General features: G+C 36.3%; 1 protein-coding gene across 3 annotated transcripts in view; it reads left to right on the top strand.

Annotated features, from left to right (window-relative positions):
• ANO3 (anoctamin 3) overlaps positions 1–17,391 on the top strand; it is a gene marked incomplete at both ends in the record, with an annotated part of 255,438 nt that overhangs the window by 61,219 nt on the left and 176,828 nt on the right. Inside the window, one exon of one of the 3 annotated variants that reach the window (XM_084254785.1) lies at positions 2,948–3,022. The exons of 1 other annotated variant lie outside the window; for it this stretch is intronic. In XM_084254785.1, the coding sequence (XP_084110911.1) occupies positions 2,948–3,022 (75 nt within the window). Of the gene's footprint in view, positions 1–2,947; positions 3,023–16,030; positions 16,077–17,391 lie in introns of those variants that run through there. One more of the 3 variants, XM_084254787.1, reaches the window with a different exon arrangement.

Below are 17,391 nucleotides of genomic sequence, written 5' to 3'. Positions count from 1 at the left end.
TGTAAATTCATCTCATTCATTTAATGTCTTCATGTGATTATAAATTTTTGACATACAAATTTTTGTTTTTAGATTTTCACTGTTGTGTACAGTTTGGCAGTAAATATTGTGCAGATATCTTTTGTCTTTCTTTGTTCTTGTATTTCAGTAAAAGAGATTCTCAGAAGTAGAATTGTTGATTTAAAATGAATGTGTGTTCTTATGTTTTTAATTTACTCTCAAACACCCTCTGAAAGGGATTTGCCAGTTGAGAGTCCTCTCAACAGTTGAGAGTCCTGACAGCACAGATTTCTCTGCACATTATCCACCCTGGCTGCTATCAGTTGATTTTGGAAATATTAGCAGTCTGATAGAATTTTGTTTAAATTTGTGTTAATCAAGAGTGATAATACTCACTTTTAATGAAAGTGTCCTTATATATGTTAAGAAATACTGCACTCTGTAGTTATCTTGATTACCACTTTCAGAATGTTGTTGATTTTTTTAATTGAAGTAGTATTGCAACATTGTGTACAACTTAGAGGTTTAGGATCACACCCTTCAGATTAAATTTTATAGTTAATATTTAATTTTAGTGGATTTTAATCAGAGAATATGCTCCAATGTATACTTATTTGGCTCCCATAAATGTGAAATTTCTGGTAGCCTGATGATGTACCTGACTCTACTGCCATCTGGGGTAGTTGGCTGAGACCTGGAGTTGCTGCGGACAGAGTTGGTCCAACTAACCAAGCAACATCAACAAAGTACCCACTTTGTGGGCTTGTTTCCTGGGTGCTTCAAAGCCTTTACTTTCTATATGCGGTCTTCATACGTCCATGTAACAATTGAACACAACACACACCAAAAATACACATTCATTCAAACACATATAACTTTCTTTGAGCTAAACCAGCTAAAATTCTTTCCCCACTTCCTAAAGTTCCCTGCCTTAGCTGCAGAGCTTTTGCCGCCTTATGTTTCATAAAGTTTTGTATTTATTTCCCCACATGGCACATCTATATTTGTCTTTAAACCTCCCACAAATGTTCTTTTTTAGAAAATCTATTTCACTTAAAAATCTAATCCTTAATGTTTTATCATATTACGTATTACATATCCCATATCATATGACATCAGCCATACTTCTATCCATGTCTATATAACAACTGTATGAAAACTCAGATTGCAGAATATTTGATTAAAAATATATTATCCCAGTTCAATAATTTAGGAACTAATCTTTTTTTCAGGGGAGAAAGGACTTTCCATCATCCACTCAATCCCTACATTTTACAGAGACAAATTAAGGAAAAGTGAACTCCCCAAGGCCACACAATTAGTCATGGTTCACTTTTATTCTTAACTGATTCATTAGTATGACTCATTAGTTCTTTGAAAAACACAAAAAAAAAAATACCACATTGTCACATACGAACAACTTTGATGCTAATCAAGACAAAACAATCATAGGTTATGTTTCAGCACTGATGGTGTATGACTTGTTCTGGTTTAGAGATCATTGTTTATAGAATCAGTGAGTAGTTGTGAGCAACACTGACAAGTCTCACCTCTTTCACTTATAAGATTTCTGACACTGTTTTATACGTGGAATATAGAGAAATTGAACAAAGGTCAGGAAAAAGACAAATCCTGCAAGTTGACGACAGGTCTCAGGCATTTAGCAGCGCAGAGAGAGGGAGAGGGGTTAAGACAAGTGACGGAAGATCACAACAGACTGTGGAGATGGGTCATAGAAGTTATGGGGCTGGGCCTCCCCGGTGGTGCAGCAGTTGAGCACTGGGCTGTGAAGCTGCCTGCAGCCTCTGCAGCACCAGTTCGATCCCTGGCCACGGGCGAGGGTCCCACATGGCACACAGACCTCTCCTGCCGCCCGCTGCTCCCCTCAGCAGTGTATTTCATCAGTCTGCCTGTTCTGTTCCCCACTCTGGCTCTGGTGAATTTTCTCAACCTCCCACGCTTCTGACTGTACCCAGTGCTTGTATAAATAAATAAATAAATCTTTTAAAAAAAAAAGTTATGGGGCGGGGAGAACTGCAGGGACTACACCTGAGGGGAGAAATCAAATATTATCCAAAAATTAACAATAATATAAGAAAATAAGAAGGCTATGTAGTCGTTAGAGTAAACAAAAAAATGAACTAAATAAAACAAAAATAAAATTTTGGACTATACAAGAAGGGAAGGGGCAAAGAGAGTAGGTAAACCGGAGAAAAGGGGACAATGGTGTAGGAAAGATAATTTGGACTTTTCAGTTTCGCCTTGGTGTAGATTACATATGTGTGGAGTCTCAGGGATGAAATCCTGAAACTTATAGAATGTTATAATGCAATTTTATGGCAATTAAAAATAGAATAAATTACAGAAGTAAATAATTAAAATAAATGGTTCTAAATGGAGGTGTCCCTTGGAAAATTGTCTTTGAAGTGAGTTAAGAGGTGACTCTTACTGGCATAGACTTTTCTTGGTGTGGTGGATAGACAAGGTGTTTTAGGTACAGAGCTAAATTCCAGAGGCAAGGAAGTAGAGGTCACGGTCACGGAATTCTGATGTTTTAGCACAGTTACAAAGAAGAGCAGACCAAAGATAAAAATAGGTGTTTTTTAGGTTTAATAGAGAATACTAAAAAAGTATTTTACTCACACAGGGAAAATGTAATTGGAAAATCTAACCATTCTAAGCTCTTTCAAAGATGACAGTTGAATCTGCTTGCATAACAGTAAACAGAACCTACCCACCTGCTTAGTTTCTAATGCAATTTACTGAAAGTTGTGTCTTCCTACACACTTCTTCATAACTAATTTGACCTACACTAAATAGTATTTTTATAGCAGCTATAGTCTACATGAAAAGTTCTTTTTCATGATAATTTTCTACTCTCTTTCTGGTCTACTGAGTTTCTAAGCATTTTTTTTTTTTTTTGTTATTCTTTTGTTCCTTCTCACAGGCTTGCAAAAGTTGTGCTCATCTCATCGTGGGCTTGAGAAGAGTGTGTGGGCTGCCAAAGGCAAATACAATGAAGGTGAGTTCAAAGTTGCCACTCAGACCAATTTTGTTCTTCAGTATAATGGAGTAGCATCTTCAGAGTCTGTGTGGGGTGTGAAAATGTAACATGAATCTGCAATATCATATTCATATTATTATCACGTCTGACACAAGCTCATCATGAACTTTACCAAGTGTATTCACATAAATGATTTATTTAGTTTTCTCTAAAGCTTCTGGTGACATTGGATTTTCTTATAAAGGTTTTACCTACCAGAATTTAGCTACAAAAACCTCTGTGCCACTTGTTTTTTTTTTTTTTTTTTTTGAGAATATGACCTTGATCTGCAAAGGCAGTAACAAATGGTGGTGCAATTTAATCAAGGAATCAAGGATAAAGAATGAGCTCCAGTTTATCAGAATGTTTTGATTTCTGTTTCTAAATACCAATAACTCCTGTTGAGCATATCCCAGAAAGAAAATGAATTAAGGAGCTCACCCTTCTGAGAAATATTCCTCAGAATGAACTAATTTTTTTAAAGTTTATATATTTTTTACATAATTTTTCATTTTTGTACAATGTACGCATTTTCATCTTGGTTATAGGCCCTGAACAATTCCAACCACCCTTGTTTTGATCCTACTCCACTTGTTATTTTAAGGATTGTAGTTACATGATAGAATAACTTGGTCATCTCAGTAAGTATTAATAATCTGCAAGGCACTGTGCAGACCATTTGATACAAACTTACACATAACTTTTATTTTTATTTTTAATGAAGTTTTGTTTTATTTGCCATACTATTATATACATATCAGGAGTATAGTTCATCCTCTATCTGTGTATGAGCCTCACCTCAATAGATTTCGTTGGGATTTCATCCTTTCAGTCACTCTGGTCAAATTCCTGATAGTCTCCAGAATACTTCACTCATCACTTCTCATATGTGATCAGTTAACTCAACCTATGACTATCTTCACAAGATATTCATAATCCAGCTGATTCTTGTCATCTATACTGTTAGTACCCTGGTCTAAATGAAGCCCCTCTCAGAGAATGTCACTCTGCTCAAATACCTCTAAAGGCTTCTGATACCAAACAGACCTTACTTAAAATGACCAGCAACTCTCCTCTGCTCCCATCTCCAACTAATTTTTCCATAGGCCACAGGGCCTTCTTGTAGTTCTTATCACTTCTGGGCTGATGACATTGTTGTGGCTTGTGCTGGAGCAGTTTTCTTCCAGATATGTGTATAATTTCCTGCCTCACCTGCTTGAGGATTTTGCTCAAATATCATTAGTTCGGTGAGACCTTCCCTGGTCATCATATTAAAAGTGCATGCCTCTCCCCCACCCAGCTTATTTTTATTTACAGAAATTATTGTATGTACTATATCTTTTGTTATTTTCCTGTTGTCTGTCTTCTTCCATCATATTGTAAACTCTGTGGGAGAAGGAAATTTTACTTTCTTTTTCTGTATTGATTACTATCCTACGTGCTTAAAACAGTGTTGATAAATGGTAGACTCTCAAAAACATTGTTGATAAAATGAATTATAGAATAACATGTCTTTAAAATGTAGAATTGAAAGAAATTTATGCAGTAATATATAATATAGTAAAAATGTAGAATTGAAAGAAATTTATGCAGTAATATATTGTAACACCAATCTGAGCTCCTTAAACAGTAGTGTCTGCTTTTGTTATATGTGTTCTTCTGAAGACCATCATTAGCCAAACCCACGATTACTATATAGGCATCACTGGTATGAGGCATAACTCTAATTGCCTCCCACACTAAGGACTGATAGTACTTCTTGTCTTAATTAAAGTCAAATTAGAAACTCTGGAGAGATTCACATCATTCTTCTGATATATTCGCCCAGGCTTTCCCCTTTATTTATTAATTTTTATCTCTTCTTTTAGTATAGTTATACACCTGGGCATTGTAGACAATTAAATATCAAAGGGATATACTTTGTTCTATTACTAGAAGAATATACTTTTCTATTTTTTAATATATTTTTTTTGTTCTAAATTCTTGTGAGAAAATGTAATTAAATCATTGTTACAAGCAAGAAGTTTCTATTCCTGTTTACCATTTCATTCCCAAATAATAACCTAGAAAATACTGGTCTTAGCACTTACTCAATTTATTTTGTGGATGAAAGGAGAAAGGTAACAGATCAGTTTTAAAAAATGTGTGCAATGGAGTGGTCTTGCTTTATTAGGACATATGGCCATTGATTTATTCATCTATCATGATATTGTAATGTATCTACTTTGCAAGTTGCACTGAGCTAGGTGAGAAAGTAAATGAAGAGAGACTGAAAAAGAACATTGTTTTCAGAAGTAGCAGAACCAAAATTGAGTCAGGATGGGGCATAGAATAGAAGTGTGACTTTGGAAAGTAACTTAATTACTTTATGTTTCATATCTATTTTATCAAAATAAAGACAATATTAGACTTCAAAAACACATTTTGCGTGAGCCCTGGATGAATTGTTAAATTATAAAACAGTTTATAAATTTCTGTATAAATGTAAGCCATTTAATTATCATTCATAAAAAAGTGTCAGGTTTTTATGTAAAATTAAATAGTGCAATAGATTATTTCATAATAAAAAGGAAATGTATAAGAAAGTATAAGGTAGAGACTTATTAATATTATTACACATAATATACACCATCATATATTGTTATATATCATATTGTATATATATAATATAAATTATAAATAATGTGTGTATGTCAACATTAGTATTTTTTAACATAACTGTCATAGTTATTGACAGACCAAAATCAATGCATGCAGAGACAAGTAAACAATTGCTAGGTGTCATTTCAAATAAAACTGTTACAGTATCTGGATTCAAAGTCACCTTTAGCTGGCTCTAAAAACAGAACTCTTTCTAGGTTGTTTTTACACTAATCTTCAGAGACCTTTTTGCAGTTTTACATTAAGCATCAGAGACCTATTTTACAAATACTAGAACATACTATAGAAATGATCCCTGCAAGTACTAGAACTAAGGCTAAGAGAATAACATGTATGCAGGCATATCTCTTTGGATGTAACGCATCACACATTTTAACCGAGATTTCTGAGGTCAAGGCTGCACAATTTGTGAGCTGATTCCTGTTTGGAAACCAAAAGCCAGGCATTATATTATACATAACAATCATATACTAAAAGTACAATTTGGTGATGCATCTGTTAAGAGAAATAGAAAACTATAATAGGATTAGTTGTTGGGGAGACATGACTAATCAGTATAAAGGAATGAGAGAACAATCCATGATTCTATATAATTAAGTGCTAAATTAGTGTGGATGAAGAAGTTCAGAAGAGACTTGGTGTGTGGGAAGAGGTGACACATCAGTTGAGTCTTGGACAACTTGGATGATGAATAGCAGGTGAAGAACATTCCCAAAAAGGAAAACAAATGGAAGTATTTTTGTGAGGCGGATCAAGGAATATATCCTGACCCAAGCCAAGAGAGAAATCTAGTGGATAAGTTAGGTTGAACAGGATTATGAGAATTTTCCATGCCTAATTTTTTCCATACATATATATAACATTACATAAATGCATAAGTGTGGCAATGCACAAGGTTTTGAATATATAGACTTCGTTTTTCTTTTTCCCATTTTTGGCTTTTTTCTTTCATCTTTTCTTCCACCCAGCTATATTAACCCACACAACCATGTTAACAACCTAGTATGTAGCTTTCTATATATTTTCTCCCTGTTCAAGAAATGGGATAGATTTCATGTAGAAAAATTATAATTTACCATAATGCTAGGGATTTTTTTTCCTAGAGTTTTATTTCCACTCTTTTGCTACCAAGACCAATGATAAACATCCCAACATAGGGGTCATTTTTATGGTTGCTTTGTTTTTAGGATAGACTTCGAAGTCTGTCCTACAGAAGATTGTTTGTTGAAGGATAGACTTCTAAGAGTTGGATTATTGTTTAAAAGAGGCTCTAGGGTGCCTCCCTGGTGGTGCAGCAGTTGAGCGCTGGGTTGCAAAGGTGCCCGGCGCAGCCTCTGCAGCGCTGGTTCGATCCCTGGCCACCAGAGAGGGTCCCACATGGCGCACAGACCTTCCTGCTGTGCTTGCTGCTCCCCTCAACAGTTTACTTCGTCAGTCTGCTTGTTCTGCTCCCCGCTCTGGCTCTGATGAATTCTCTGATGAATTCTGCGCTTCTGACTATACCCAGTGCTTGTATAAATAAATAAATAAATCTTTACAAAAATAAAATAGGCTCTAGGGCCTACCTGGTGGCACAAGAGGTTAAGTGACAACATTGTGAAGCTATTGCATCCACTGCAGCATAAGTTTGACCCCCTGCTGGACTGCTTGGCTCAGCAAACCTCTCCTGTCTTGCCCGCTGCTCCCCTCAGCAGTGTATTTCAGTAGATCGCCTTTTCTGCTCCCCACTCTGTCTCTGGTGAATCCTCTCACCCCCTGTGAATCCTCTCACCCTCTGGCCTGTACCCCAGTTTGCATAATTTCAAAGCAATATAAAAAAGACTACTTTTCCAACATTCTTTATAAAAAATAGGTTTCATGGCTCTATCCCATTTCTTGCTAATGTGAAGAATTTACAACAATATAGCTTGTTAGTCTAACTTTTATTTCCCTGACTACCAGATAAATTATTTTTCCCATTTAATATTACTAATTTATATAGATTTTTAGATTAGGATTTGAAAAATTAGTCTGTAAAGACTTTCTTTTTTTGTTATTTTTTTTCCTTTTCTGTCTTTTTATGAATTGAGGTTGAATCAGGGAAGCAGAGTGAAAAGTACTTCAAGTATTACAGAATAGGGATTTATTGTAGTAAGAACTTAATCAATTGTAAAAGTTTTTGGAGAATATTCATCCAAAAAAGGAAGTTGGAGGATCGGAGAAAAGTACTCACTGTCTGTCTGCTTTCTGAAGCACATAGGACAGACAAGTCAGAGCTTGTCAGAGAAACTGGAGCAGGCCCATGGATTACTAATGGAACATTCGACAGAAATGTTATCTACTACCTGTGTACCTGCCAGTGGGATAGTATTTCTATAAGGAAAAAGAGCTGGACACAGTACCAGGAAGAACTAGCCAGAATGTGCCTGTGTTATTCTCTTGTTGTTTCTAAACACATTGTCCTTTAGAAACAGTGACTGTTGCTTCCCTAGCTTTGTATAAATTCCTCTTTTCATCAGATTTAATTGGGAAACAAAGAGGAGTTCTGAAAAACAAGGTTGTAGCTTAGCAAAGTTGACTCAGAGCAGATGTGACAAAGCATATAATCAATTTTTATAAACTCTATGTTCTTAAAAACCTCTATTAAATGAAGTACCATGATTATAGTAAGATTGTTTTTGTCTGCCATATTGCTTAATTTTTTAGAAAGATGTATGTTGTCTTATACTATAATTGCAATTTTATTTTTAATAGTTTTGTTTTTGTATTAAAATCTGCATGGTTTGTGCATAAATATGAGTTACATTTATTTAATGTTATGCCTATATCCTGACCTTCTGTACTTCTTTAACATTTTAATTCTTCTAATGTGAAGTTTTATCTTGACTAATATTGCTACTGTTCCTATCTTTTTTATCTGAACTTACCTAGAATCACTGTGCTTGTTACTTTATTATTTTGTCTTAAATATTCCTATTTCTTAAAAAGTATATATCTTAACTTTAATCCAATATAAGTCTCTTTCAGTGGGAAAACATGTATCTGTTTATATTTGAAATATTGGTTGGTATACTTGATTTTATTCATTCTCTCTTGCTTTGAACCTATTGCTTATTTCCACTGTTGATTATACACTTTTCTTTTCCTTGTATTTCCTGGTTTGATCAAGGTGCAGTATATTTCATTTCTTTTCTCCTTGGACAATTTATTATTTTAAGTTTTTTTTGTTTATTTATGCAAGAACCAGGGTACAGGCCAGATGCGCAGGAGGGTGAGAGGATTCACCAAAGACAGAGTGGGGAACAGAACAGGCAGACTGACTGAAATACACTGCTGAGGGGAGCAGCGGGCAAGACAGGAGAGGTCTGCGGTGCCGTGTGGGTTGCTCCGCAGCTGGCAGGTATCAAACCGGGCACTGCAGAGGCTGTGGACAGCTTCACAGCACTGCGCTCAACTGCCTGTGCCACCAGGGAGGCCCTCCTTGGACAATTTACTGTCCCCCCCACCTACTCATTAAATATTGCTTTCAGTTTCCCTGTATTCACAAACATATATATATATATATCCATAAAGAATAGATTTTATTTTTGTATTTTTTTAAATTTTTATTTATTTTTCATTGAGGTAATATTGGGATACCTCCATCAGGTATTACTAGTATACCTGACAATAGAACTGAAGCATCTAGAAAAGGGGATGGAGGGCAGGAGAGGTAAGGTCAAAGAAGGAAGGAAGCGCAATGGATTATGGTAGAGGACTATGGGTGATTTGGTGGTTGATAATAAAGATTAAGCTTATCTTTATCTGACCCTTAATTTGGTTTCATGTGTTTTAAAACAAACTACCCATCTGTTTACATGCATACATCTGTTTGTCTCTTATTTGGTCTCCTGCCCAATGAAAGAAGTTAAGTCTGTTTTCACTTTCACCTTCTTTCTTATTTTCCCTTCCTTCGTTAGACTTCTGTGACAATTTTACTTTCCCATTCCCAACTACTTGATTCTGTTGAGAAAACTGATAACTAATTATAAATTTATTTTAAAGTGTTTCTATTCAGTATCTCTTTTACAGTTATTATATTGAGTATCCCTAGAAGCAGTATTATCATCTACTCACACTTAGATAAATAAACATTTGATACTATATTTTATTCTTGTCTTTGTGTCTCTGTTCTGGTTTTTTTTTTTTTTTTGGGGTGGGGGCACTAAAATAATTTAGGTTATATATTTCTCAAATTCTGCATCTTCTCAAGTTTCTTTCTATACTTGAGAATAATTATATCTTGTCTAGGTAAGTGATTCTGGAATAAAGTCCTTTTTGTTCTCCACCTGAAGAAGCAGTTCTAGCTTACCTGTGTGCAGATTAAAAGGTCTGATGTCAGTCTCTTTCTGTTTTCCTTTGTTATTATTTCATTAGTCAACTAATTTTCAGGTGACAAAACCTAGGTTGGGGTCTGAAAGGTATAGTCGCTAGAGTCGACATGCAGTTTCCTGAAAGATACTGTATGCTAATTCTTGCTTTTGTTGTATGAAATGTAATACTGTATTTTGCTCGAAATGTTCAACTGTTGTTTTACAACAAAACATCACAAACTTTGAAAACTTGGAACTTCGAACATTTAGAACTTATGTAACCATTTGCTGTCTAAAGTTAATTACAAAGATGTACTGTTTCTTTTGGTAGAAAGCTTACAAAGACTAGAAATATATATCCTGACTGAATTCAGCACATAGATTCCAATATATATTTGTTAAATGCACTGAGGAAATCATGTATATCTTTATCCTAGTACTAGTAGAAATTATAGGAAAGGTGGAATAAGCACTTTATTTGGTGTGAAATATGATCTACTGAATGTTTTTAAGACAACATAAGATGATCAACTATTCAGTGGTACTAAATATATTCTTTAGATTTACCTTAATGAATGCAGACTATAATTGATACATTATTGATACATGAATGGTTTCATGTTACCTGTTTTCATTTATACTAGATTGTGTAAATTTGTATTGAGGCAACATTGGTTTGCAACACTGATGATGATTTAGGGGTGTAGATTCACACCTCTTGAGATGTATATTACAACACCATGCCCACCAACAAACTACCAACAATCCTCCACCATAGTCCCTCAGTCACCCCCTCTTTCATTCCTCACTCCCCACCATCTCCTTCTTGTTGCTCAGTTCTTTTTTTGTTTTTTTAAAGAACAGAGCTTTTTTTTTTTTTCTTTAAAGATTTATTTATTTATTTATACAAGTACTGGGTACAGTCAGAAGCGCTGGAGGGTGAGAGAATTCACCAGAGCCAGAGCGGGGAACAAAACAGGCAGACTGATGAAATACACTGCTGAGGGGAACAGCAGTGCCGGGCATGGCAGGAGAGGTCTGCATGCCATGTGGGACCCTTGCTGGCATCCAGGGATCAAACCGGTGCTGCAGAGGCAGGCCCTTGTTGCTCAGTTCTTAAGTCAGACTTCAGGGTTTATTTTGGTAGTGTTTTGTCTATTTCTATAGTAGAGTAATCCAGCCTTTATGGAAAATAGTATGCAGGCTTTTCAAAATATTCAGAGTAGATCTGCCATATGATCCAGCAATTCAATCTCTAGGTATCTACCTAAAGAATGTAAAAACACTAATTGGAGGGGATATACGCACTTCTGTGTTCATTGCTGCACTATAGCCATTTATGCTAACAACCTAAGTGTCCACAGACAGAAAAGTAGATTTAGGAAGATGTGGTATCTATACACATTGGAATATTGCTCAGCTATAAAAATAAATGAACTTTTGCCATTTAAGGCAACCTGGATGGAATTGGATGGGATAATCCTAAATGAAATAAGTCAGGAGAAAGATAAATTCCACATAGTATCAATTGTGGAATAGAGAGAAACAAAACAAAGGGTCAGACAAAACCAAACCAATAACAAAACCTAGAAATCTGGTTATAGAATTGAAACTACCAGAGAGGGAGGCGGGGAGGAAGAACAAAATTGGTATGGGGTACAGGGACTATGGTGGGGACATCTATTCATGCCTTGGAGGTGGGTGTGGTGTGACAACATACATCTATAGGGGCAATTGTATCCCTCCAAATCACATACAATGTTATAAACCAATGTTACGTCAATTAAAAAAAATAAAAGTAAGAAAAATTTAAAGGTAAAAGAAGAGAAAGATACAGATTCTCTACCCTCAGGCTGCTCTCAAGGAGATCACAGTCTCACTCTAATAATGTCTCCCAGAGACATTCTTTCTCTTTGTAGAAAAACCTATTACCAACAGGATTTGACTATTTCATTTCACCTTTTAATGCCTTAAATTACTGTGTTTTAGAAAGGAACTAACTGCAAAAAGAATTTCTGTCCTATTTCTGTCTCCATTTAGGAAATGAGAAGCAGAATGGCAATTTCAATTTCAATTAAGTCAGTGATTCAAGACCCCAAAAAGAGATAGCTACAGAAATTTCTCATTTCTGTGACAGAATACAATATGTGTGGTTATATTTCAGAATTTAAAGGAATAACAGCTTCCCATTCATGTAAAGAACATAATCCCTTACCTCTCTGGGAGGCAAAAGTCACCATGTGCCCAATAAACTCATTACTTAAGGAGGACAGAAGACAGGTGGTGAGCTGTGGGAGGATGAATACAACAGAAACCTCAATCAGAAACAAAAATTTGGGGACCAAGACTGAAAATTTTAGAAAAATTGGAGATGTAGATAGTTATTGAAAGAGTTTAAATATATACACACACACACACACACACACACACAGAGACACACAGAGAGATCTGTGTGTGTGTGTGTGTGTGTGTGTGTATATATATATATATTAGTAGAAAGTATGAAAATGACAGAAAAATACATGGAGGTATAAAAAAAGTCATCCTTAATTCTAACTTGCAAATATAAATATTTCAGACATTATGCTGTGTTCCTTTCCAGTGTTTTTTATATATTTTGCAAAACACAGTCAAGATCATATTATATGTGATATTTATCATGTCCCCTCCCTCAAAATTATATAAAATATTTTCTCATCCTTAAATCTTAAAGAAAGCAGTTTGAATCCAAAAATAATAAGCAAATCCAACCCATGAAGGAACCATTGAACCTTTCCTGATGAAACTAATTTTCAATTGTAAAGTTTTTACAATGGGAATGTTAGTATTAAAATATTTCCACTTAACAGATCATCAGAATTTTTTGCTCAAACTCCTCTTTTTGCACTCCCTGCTTACAAAACACATACTCTCTTTACACACACACACACACACACACACACACACTCTTTCTTCTCTTTGCATTGCCTTTCCTGTAAAGCAGATGGTGCTTAAATTTTCCTCAGCCCCTCACAAAGCTGTTTCTCTAGCAACCTCCCCTAAAAGACTGATTTTAAAGCAAGCAAAGATGTTACTTGAATCCCCTGCTAGTCAATCTGTCAGTCCAGCCTAAAATGTTTCTAATTAAAAGTAATCAAATTGATGAGAAGATAATTTAATCAGAACTGTGCTGCAGTGTTTAGAGGGCCAAGAATATTAGAAATAATACTGAAACCACGCAAAGCCAGGAGGGCAAGTGTCAAGATTGGTGGGTGCCAACCTGTTTGCTCACAGCTGTAGTTGCAGGGCATGACTGAGGCTCAGGGGTCAACAAACAGGGTTTATTTACAAAGGGGTGAGAGAGATAAATTGAGAAAAGGACATAGAATTAGGCACTGGTGTTACAGCTCTCAGAAATAGTCAGACATAGATCAGTGGCAGACAGCTCTTTCAGAGGGGGTAGCAGGGAACAAGGGACAGGGCACTACAGCTTTTTCAGGGATCCTGGCATCGACCACCTGCATGGATCACCAGGCGATGTCAAAGGCAGAGCCAAAGGCAGGAGCCTCGGTGAGGCAGTGGTTTGGAGTGGAGATCAGATGCAGAGCTCTCTGAAAGTCTCAGAAGTCTAAGAAGGTCTTTCCAGAAGAATATCCAAAGAGTCTGTTTGCTGAAGACAGATGCTGAATCCCAGCTTATATCCCTCTTCAGAGTACCTGCCCTTGGACCCTATTGTTCCATTTTACTTGATTTGAACTGGTGAGACCTTAAACCTGATTTATCTTTTCAGTATGTGTTGATTTTAAAACTGCACCAGCATGTCCAATCTGCCCCATACTGATGCTCAGTGGTCACCAGGGGTTGAGGGTTTGGGGGCTCCTCTCACAATACCAAACTTCTTTTTGTGTGTGAAAATAATTTCTATTGAGGGTCAAATTCTTAACTTATTCATAGCTCCAACATATATAATCCTTGCCTCCTCCTGGGTTGTGGGTCAGGTAGTTGATTGGAAAAAACTAGATATCTGCAGAAAGAAGAGGTTCTAGGAAGATGTTATCGATGCCTGGAAGTTTACTTTAGAGCCAGAGGTTTTCACTAATTTCAGCTGTTCCGCCTGATCATCAATTGCAGCAGTATTCACGTTCCAAAGGTATTTTTGATTCTAATCCTAGTGAAGGGTTTAAAAAGTTCAGATCATTAGGGGTCCTATTTATAACAATAGCTAGTATCTACTAGGTGTTCATTTCCTTCCTTGAACTATTCCTTAATGCATTAGCTACTTTTATCTTTACCTGTGAGAAGTGGATTGAAAAACATAAGAACACCCTCAGGCCAGTCATTTATTGATCTGGGTTTCAATGCCCTCTTCTTAAAATATTTCTAAATGAGTCTGTGGCTGTAATCCCTGAGTTTAGTTTTAGATATTCCGTTGGAGATAAAGTCACACAGGATTCATTCTTCCTAACCAAATATTCCCTCAATACCCGCATACTGATTTCTCTCTGAATACTCAATATTGCCTACTGGAGGAGTCATTGTCCTTTGTCGGAGAAGACTGCACATTCTTTGCTGTACCTTGCACCGAGTGGAATTATGTTTATTTTTTTCTTACTTCAGACCCAGTCACTGAAAAGGCTGTGAGTAAGAATCTTACTGAGTATAACCAACCATTAAAAACAGTAATACATTGTAGTTGAAGCTACTGATATCAGGATAGTTTGTTTTCCAGGCACATATAACCGGAACACCTACTTGTTCAAAGTTCTATTCCCTTTACTTCCTTTGTATCACGCACTGCACATGAATCAAAGAGCTTATACTAGTAGCTCAAACTATTTGAGGTGTTGAAAATTTTGAGAGCTCTGCCTCACTCTCTTTTTATCTGCCTTTGTTTGGACCTTTCACCTGATTCTGAATTCAACTCCCAAGGCTTCAAAGCTTAAGAAAGCTACAGATTCATGTCTGTTAGTAATAAGTTATATTTTCCAGGAGGAACTTAAGACCTTTGAGTCAGGCAGCGATGATAAGGAGAAAGAGACTGTACTGAAATGTGTTGAGTTGAATCCTGATCCTATTTTGACTACTGTAGATCACCCAAAAGTTACTACACTGATTTCAGTATCAGGTAACTTATCTTTCAAATAAGGTATTGATTTTTTGAGAATTCTTTGTTGTTCTGGGCCTCCGTTTCTTTTATAATATTACAATAATAATAGTCTACCTACTGTACAGGGTTTTAAATGAAGATTATATTTAGTACCATTTGGTGTTTTTATTTTAAAAACATAGGTTTTTACATAGGTAAGCATAGGTAAGGTTGTTACATAGGTAAGCAAATAAATGGTCCAGAAGTGCTATCATTTATGATTCAGTGTCTCAGTAGTTGAAGCACAAAAGAACTCAAATGTATTATGCTAGATGAGGAACATAATTTAATAAAAACATCCTACTGAATAATCAAAGATTATCCATATTATGCATATTCAAATTTGAGAAAGATAAAAATGCCTCTCCCTCTGGCATTGCAACCGTTTCAGAACAGAGACTCCCTTGGCCCTTCTGGAAGGGCCAGTGTTTCAGACCAACTTTTTGGAAATAAATACTTGTGTCCTGATAAAATAACCAGCCTAAACACTTGACAGAGTGGGGGGTTACTAGTGGCTCTAGAGATTTGCTCGGGTTTATTTATAGTCACTAACAAAAGTCTTCCCACCCAGGCCTAGTAAATAGCACAGAGTCCACCCACACTGCGGCATGGGATGCACCTGTCTTGCGGGGTTATTCCTTAAGTAGCCGCTAAGGGGAGCCGGACGCTGGACCACCCTTTGGGGTTGCCATGACAACAGCAGGCACGCAGACTGGGGAGCCGAGTGCTGGCAAAAGCAGGTGTCAGATTGCAGAGCACTTGCTGAGACTCCGGAATTGCATGGAGCTCCCGAGCCTCTGAGAGAGTCTGGCTACTGTTACTCCGCCTCCCTCTCGGACAGCTTTCTAACCTGGGACAAGCAGCGTGAAAATGGTCCATCATTCAGGCTCGATTCAGTCCTTTAAACAGCAAAAAGGTCAGTTGGAATCTTGGTCCCCCCTCCTTGCGGGCGTCACTTCCCCCTCTGCATGCCCTTGCAGTTGTGTGGGAGCATCCTTTGCAGGCTTATCCGATGCAGAGGTGGGGAACTCTTTGAAGTTTAAAAAGATATATATTTTTTTAATACCTCTTCACTCTGCATCAGAGATGAGTCTGATTTCTGAGCCTCCGCAAGGTCCCTGGGAGAAGCTGAATTCGTCATTTCAGGCACTATATTTAATGTATGTCTCTGATAAGACTGAATGCATTGCAGTAACCCAGCTTAATAGGGTTGTCCTACCAGCCCAGTGTCACACTGAGATTTGAAGACAAAAATAATTGTAACATGTTTGCCCCAGTCTGTGATTCAGATGCTGTTACGATTCACACAAGTGCATTTCCCTTTTGAGGTGTTTTTATGCAACCCTACAAACTGGAAATTTTAGGAGAGTTTCAGAAGTTGGCCTGTTGAAGAGGTTCTGTAACTTCCTTGGAAAACTTTAATTTCTGCCTTTGTCTTCTGCTTAACTCTGAATTTAAGGGTTTTGTTGATATACGATCTCTTTGCTTCCTGTTCAAGTTTCTCCCTGTATGCAGTGATGGAATTCTGTATCTTCATAGTCAAATCAAGAGTGTTTCCAAGTTATCCTCACTGAATGAGATGTTTGCTCTTTAAGTGTTTTCTTAGAGCAGATTTATTTTGAGGCATATCCCCAGTGTTCTGAAGTTTGTCCAAAAATATTTGTTTAACAAAAATTACCATTTTATTTAAAATAATTATTTACTACCATTTATCACCATATTTGACTGTGTGGTGGTACATAAGATATCTGAATTCTGTAATGGTATGTTTGACCATTCAAACTCAAGTAAATATTTACATAAATATTTTATTTTTGTCCCTCTAGATATTATTCACATTTCTTTTACTAACAGTTGTTTCTGCATAGGTCTTTGATTCTTTTAAGCAAAAATTTTCCAGACACTGCAGATATAATGTAGTAGGGATTCCTGCAAAGGCAGAATATTAGATGAAATGAACTTCAAATTTATAATTTTGGTTTCTGTTCAAATCCAAATTCCCTGGATTTTTTTTTAAATATGTTGAAATTGGGAGTGTGGTGAAAGTTTATCAGGGTAGACAGAAATGTCAGCTAATAAACAAATTTACTTAAAATCTAAGTATTCCAAAGAAAACTAAATTGCTTCAAAAAGTTTTGTTCTTTTCAGAGTAAAGATAAGATTATTGGACCTTTGCAACAGTTTCATATTTTTTGATGCCTGGCTGTGGGCATTTCTGGAAACTGGAACCT

Source organism: Talpa europaea (assembly GCF_964194135.1).
Source record: "Talpa europaea genome assembly, chromosome: 1".
Classification (NCBI taxonomy): domain Eukaryota; kingdom Metazoa; phylum Chordata; class Mammalia; order Eulipotyphla; family Talpidae; genus Talpa; species Talpa europaea.
This window is presented reverse-complemented; position numbering and strand designations above follow the sequence as displayed.